This window comes from Microtus ochrogaster, chromosome 16 (assembly GCF_000317375.1).
Source record: "Microtus ochrogaster isolate Prairie Vole_2 chromosome 16, MicOch1.0, whole genome shotgun sequence".
In the NCBI taxonomy this organism is placed as follows: domain Eukaryota; kingdom Metazoa; phylum Chordata; class Mammalia; order Rodentia; family Cricetidae; genus Microtus; species Microtus ochrogaster.
In genome coordinates, this window is record NC_022018.1 from 53,221,824 (window position 1) to 53,228,122 (window position 6,299).

The following is a 6,299-nucleotide window of genomic DNA, read 5'->3' on the forward strand; positions in this document are numbered from 1 at the left end:
TATTTGGTTTCTTCCTGAACCCTGGAGATGCGTGTTGGCCATGGCTGTTGCCCATATGGGATCTTGGCACTGGAGTCTGTAGCTGCTTCTTTGAGGGGGTTATGGTGCCATTGGGGCTACTTTCCTATATACCCATGAGCGTGAGCCTGGTACATTAAGGGCTTTCTGATGTTTCAAATCTAACTCGTGTGTGTGCATTACACACTACCATAGACAGCCCACTCATCTACTTAGATATTTTATCTCGTTCCCGTCGTATGTTATATAAAATGTGGACTTCGCGTATAACAATATTTCTGTGATTAACTGCACCAATGAAAGCAGATTTTTACAAAGGTCCTTCAGAGGGATCCATGAAAATGTATGACGTGCTCTACCAGGTTCTAGTATATCACACTTTGTAGTGGGAGGTTTCAGCTTCCCATTTTTAATTGATTTGTTAGAATCAATCTGTGGTACCTCCCCTAAAAAAATAAATTGAGTGGTGTTGACTAAGTGGGAAGGGAGGAGAGAGGTCTTTATGTTCCTCTGCTGTTGATGGTAGTCACAGTATGTTAAGTGCATACGTGCTAGAAGAGCACCCGCATCTCAGCTTCTGCTTGTCCAAAGACGAAGAGAACCTAACACATCTCACCCACTGATGACTGTGTAAAACATCATCTGGGTGACCAGACACAGCGGTGAAGCCATCTGAGGGGATGAGGTCACAGAAACTGTGGCTTTGTGAATTACCTGAACTGTTAATGTTAAGTTTGGGTGGAAGGTGCTTGTTAGTTTTGAGACAGGGTCTCACCGTTTACTGTTTATTTGTCTGGAACTCACTATATGGACCAGGCTGGAGATGAACCTCCAAGATGCTGGGATTAAAAGCATGGACCACCATGACTGACTTAATGTTAGGATTTTTTTTGTTGTTGTTCACATTCACATATATTACCTTTAGAAAGAGAAGATAAAGGTTAATTTTCCTATGTGGACTTGGGTGCAATTAATAATGGCCACCTACCCTGCTGTTTTTGATGTCTTTGGCACATCTGGGTAGCAGTGCTCCCTAGCTTTGCAGCATCCTCTGTGCAGGGTATACAGTAGATACAGGTGGCACAAGCGTCTTTGCACAAGAGATATGCCTGGTATATATGTCTTCATAGTCACCTAGTGTGAATGTCACTAATGTCCTTTTTTCCTTCATTATCACAGATGTTTCCAGGGGAAAATTGTTTATTTTAATGGAAGCCAGATTATCGGCCCTCTATAAGCTAGAAAGTGATTACGAGATCCTTGAAAGGTAAGTGTTCATATATAGTAAGGTGTGTGGTCTGTCTCTGGTTTTAAAAGAGACAAGTCTTGCCGGGCGGTGGTGGCGCACGCCTTTAATCCCAGCACTCGGGAGGCAGAGGCAGGTGGATCTCTGTGAGTTCGAGGCCAGCCTGGACTACAAGAGCTAGTTCCAGGACAGGAACCAAAAGCTACGGAGAAACCCTGTCTCGAAAAACCAAAAAAAAAAAAAAAGAGACAAGTCTTCATCATCCTAAAACTGTACTGTTTAAGTTGAGTTTTAGGTACTAAATATGTTTTAAGTCACAAATTTCTGTATTTGTGACAATAACTGCAAGCCTCAGGTGCTAGTGGCTTATTCTGGCTACAGCTTCATTACTTTAATTGATTAGGGTGTGTGGCCACCATGTGGTTGCTGGGAATTGAACTCAGGACCTCTGGAAGAGCAGCCAGTGCTCTTAACCTCTGAGCCATCTCTCCAGCCCAGTGTGCGTGCGTGTGCGCATCCGTCTGTTCATCCATGCACATTATGTGTGGTGGTGTGCACATGTCTGCCATAGGTAAATATATCACGTGTCTTCCTGAGCCATTCTCCTTGTTAGTCTTGAGGTGACTGAACTTGGGCTCCCAGTTTAAGTTAAGTTTGCAAGTCCCAGGGATCCCCGTGTTTCCTCCTCTCCAGCTCTGGGATTCCAGGTGGAAAGCACCATGCCCAGCTTTTCACATGTGTTTTAGGGATCTAGACTCTAGTACTCATTTCACTCACCGAGCCATCTCCCTGGCTTTATTGCCACCCCTTATGGACTTATCTTTCTTTTCAAGGTTTCCTGGAGCCTCTCTCAAAGGCAAGAAATACAAGCCATTGTTTGACTACTTTATTAAGGTAAGTTTGGAAGTGTTATGCCGTGCTTTCTACATTCATTTCTTTGATAATAGGACTGAGGTGATAAGTGGGACTCACATGGCCACTTTATTATATTCCTGTGTGTCTGAACCCAAAATTCTGCATTCGTATTAGAAAATTGCTTTCTCTTTGAATTAATTAGTTTTCTATCACTGACCTGCTTGCTAATCACATCTCTGAACTGGCCTTTTCCCATATCTCTACTTTTGCTATTACATTGTGTCCTGATTTAAAATATCCTTTGCTCTTTTGTCATTACTGACTTTAGTTCACTTTCAGGTCTCTCTCTCTCTCTCTCTCTCTCTCTCTCTCTCTCTCTCTCTCTCTCTCTGTCTCTCTCTCTGTGTGTGTGTGTGTGTTTGATTACTCTCCATTTTAATTAATAAGGTAGAGTCTCTTGCTGAGCCTGAAGCTTGCCAGGTCCACTAATCTGTCTTGCCATGCTTTCCCCAGGGACTTCTGTCTCCACTTCTGCATTTGTCTTTCTAGTTTGAATTTTGTCTTTTCCATTTACATAGTGAACAGTTAGTTCCAGGCATTGTCCCTGTGTTTCATCTAAGGCTTTGCAACCTTTCTTTTCCAGTATAAAGAGAGCGGGGCCTTCACCGTGCTTGTTGACCACTATGTGAAGGATGAAGAAGGCACAGGAGTCGTGCACCAGGCCCCTTACTTTGGTGCTGTGAGTAGCATGATCTTGCAGAATTGTTTATGAGAAGTTAATGGCAGTGGCCACTTTGCCTGGGATGCTGAGTCACCAGTCTTATTAAGTGTCTCCCAGTTGCCAAGACCAGTGGAGTCAGCGTTTTTTCTGGCTCTTTGCCCCCAAAGATAGCATGGAAAACTTGGTATCTGCAGTCCCCATTCCTCTTGTTGGTTTTTGGAAGCAGGTCAAAACTTGAGCTATTGTAAATTCTAGCACTGCTTTCTGCCTTTCTGGTAGCTTCCTTGCTAAGGTTAAACATACAAATGCAGTGAAGTGCTCAGCGGCCGTCTCATGGAACATTGCTCTTTGGATTTACTTCTGAAGTGTCATGCTGTGACCTAGGAAAGCTGTGCACCTGGAGCCTCTACTGAGTGACAGTAAATGCTCAACTTGAGATCCGTACTGGCATCCTTCAGAGTCTCTTAATAGAACGCCTAGCTATATGTCCATCAACCGCTGTGTCTTCCATCTAGATGGACTGTCGTTCATCAGATATACATATATATTATTACAAATAAAAATTGACAGTTGGCATTGGGGTTGCACACCTTTAATCCCTGCACTCAGGAGGCAGAAACAGGTGGATCTCAGTGAGTTCGAGGCCAATACAGTCTACAGAGTGAGTTTCACAGGACAGGCTCCAACGCTACAGAGAAAAATGTCTTGAAAAGCAAAAACGAAACAAAACATTTAACTCAGTGGGGGATTTTTGTTTTACTTTGTTGTTGTTTTGGTGGTTTTGTTTGTTTAGTTTTGTGTTTTTATTTTGTTTTGCTTTTTGGTTATTTTTGTTGTCTTCCTTGTTACCTAGCTTCTCTGGGACTGTGGGTTGTAGCCTGATTATATCCTTTGCTTCATGTCTAATATCTACTTGTGAGTGAGTTCATACTGTGTTTGTCTTTCTGAGTCTGGGTTACCTCCCTCAGGATGACTTCTTCTAGTTCCATCATTTTGAGGCCTGGATTCTATAGGTGGTCTTTAAGTCACCTCAAGTTAGAAGAAGGTTAATTAGATGCATATAAGATAGTATTGTAAAATTAACTTACAAATCTATATAAACCCAAGGTTTTCTATTTCCTCATGCGTGTACTTACACTTCCAAATCCCCCACCCCCCCACCCCTCTGCCTGTTCCTGTTTTCTCAGGATGACCATCGGGTCTGCATGGACTTCAACATCATTCAGAAAGACTCAACCCCCGTTTGCCCTGTGGATGCTTCAGGCTGCTTCACAGAAGAAGTGACACATTTTGTGGGACAGTACGTGAAGGTCCGTGGTTTGTGTACATAGAAGGGTGTTGGTTCCATCATACTTATTCTGTTTGTTTGTTTTCCAGTAACGAAATTTATTTAACTAATTTATCTTCATTATGTATAGTTCTGTTAGGATTAATGTAGATGTTTTAAACATTTGTTTAAGCACTGAGGGTCAGCTACTAGGAGCCACGTAGAGGCCTAGTGTGTTTAGATGAGGAGGCATGCTGTAGTTTCAGTAGCAGGAGCTGGGAGAACTGCGCTGTAGTCTTCCTGGAGCAGCCTTGTTATGCCCAGGTTGTTGTTTCTATTTATAAACCTCACTGCCTGAAAAGTTACAGATATATTTTTAAATTACTTAAGTAGCTAAAACGGAGCAGAGTAGTTTCCTGGGTTTTGTTTTTTAATGTGGTGTTGGAGGGGAGCCAAGGGGCCTGTGCATTCTGGGTAAGCTTTCCACATCTAGCTGTATCTCCAGCCCCCTCCCTGAACAGATGTTTCTCAATGACATTGATTATTTGTGGCTTTTATTCATCATGAAACACTAGTAAGTTTGCTAGAGTGTTTTAATGCAGTCAATTTAATTTTTTTAACAGGATGCTGACAAGAATATCATTAGGATGTTGAAGGAACAGGACCGGCTGCTTGCGGCCAGCACCTTCACTCACAGCTACCCTTTCTGCTGGAGGTGAGGGAAGTCTGACTGTTGGCCTGGAGCTTCACAGCTGTGGGTGTGCTTGTTGCTTCGCTTGTGCCGCCATAGTTCGGGGTTTGTCCCACGATGTCCTAAGTTTTTAGAAACACCGTTTTAGGAGAGAAATTGTGGAGAAAACCAGACTTATATACATATCTGTTTTGTGTTGTGGTTACTTACTTTTTAGATGGCAAACATCTCTGAAATTGTATAATGGAATTTCTTTAGGTAACCAGGTTTTAGTGTAAATATTCAGATGAAAATGTAGTGTTCGGTGTCCTGAAATTTGTCCCCACATTCTCCCTTGCCCCCATTCTATCAGAAGAACCATTCCTAAGGCTTTAAAAACAGGAAATGTGTGTGTCTGTGTGTGTGTGTGTGTGTGTGTGTGTGTGTGTGTGTGTGTGTGTTCTTTTGTGAAGCTGAAGTTACCAGCTGTTGTGAACTCTGGGTGCAGGAATCCAGATTTGGGTTCTCTGCAAAAGCAGCAGTCACTCTTTGATTGCTGAGTCATCTCTTTAATTGCTGAGTCATCTTTTTAATTGTTAATTCATCTCTCCAGCCCCTAATTTTGTTTGACTTTTTTTCTTTGTCTTTCTTGGTTTCATTTGAAAGGAGATGAGGAAGCTTAGACATCTGTGTTTGTTTCTCATTTGTTTATTTTATGTTTATGTACATGCCTGTGTGGCCGGCAGAACAATGTGTAGAAGGTGATTCCATCCACCATGTTGGTTCCAGAGATCAAACTCAGGTCGTCAGGCTTGACAGCATGTAACTTTACCTTCTGAGCCATCTTATTTTTCCAGACATATGACATATAATCTAAAATAAACGTGACTGTCAGCAGAAGGCTGAACAGGGGGAAGTGATGCTAATTAGAAATCAAAGTCTGTCTCGCCCTTGGTGTCTCTGACTGGCAGCTTCTGTGTTCTGGTCCCAGGTCAGACACTCCCCTCATTTACAAGTCGGTGCCCAGCTGGTTTGTGCGAGTGGAGCACATGGTGGACCAGCTACTGAAGAACAATGATCTGTGTTACTGGTGAGCAGGAAATGTGTTTCTTCCTACGGCCCTTTGCATGTAGTGAGTAAAGTTCATACCCTCAGAATTAACTAGCCATCTCTGATTGTTGTAATTGGCAGCTGTCTTATTCTCTGCGTAAGGAACACAGAAGCATATACAGTTGAAGTAATGCCTGCTTATGATAGAAGATGTGAGAACTCACTAGAGATAGCAAGTGTCACCTGCCTGTGACTTACAGGATGAGCTGACTTTGGGGAAAACATTTCCGCCAGCCTGGTAGCGCACACCTTTGATCCCAGCACTTGGGAAGCAGAAGCAGGCAGACCTCTGAGTCTGTTAACTGTAGTAATTTTCATGATAATGACTAATGTGTATCTGCCAAAGCCATTTATTTATACTTAATCAACTTGGGTGCTTGCCCTCCCGATAGGGGCTTTACAAAGAAAAGTG

General features: G+C 42.7%; 1 protein-coding gene across 2 annotated transcripts in view; it reads left to right on the plus strand.

The window, feature by feature from the left end:
- Iars (isoleucyl-tRNA synthetase) overlaps nucleotides 1–6,299 on the plus strand; it is a 47,957-nt gene that overhangs the window by 13,270 nt on the left and 28,388 nt on the right. For both annotated transcript variants that reach the window (XM_026783002.1, XM_005355175.1), the window contains exons 8-13: nucleotides 1,198–1,285; nucleotides 2,098–2,158; nucleotides 2,763–2,858; nucleotides 4,028–4,150; nucleotides 4,731–4,822; nucleotides 5,769–5,867. In XM_026783002.1, coding sequence (XP_026638803.1) covers nucleotides 1,198–1,285; nucleotides 2,098–2,158; nucleotides 2,763–2,858; nucleotides 4,028–4,150; nucleotides 4,731–4,822; nucleotides 5,769–5,867 — 559 coding nt within the window. The remainder of the gene's footprint in view (nucleotides 1–1,197; nucleotides 1,286–2,097; nucleotides 2,159–2,762; nucleotides 2,859–4,027; nucleotides 4,151–4,730; nucleotides 4,823–5,768; nucleotides 5,868–6,299) is intronic.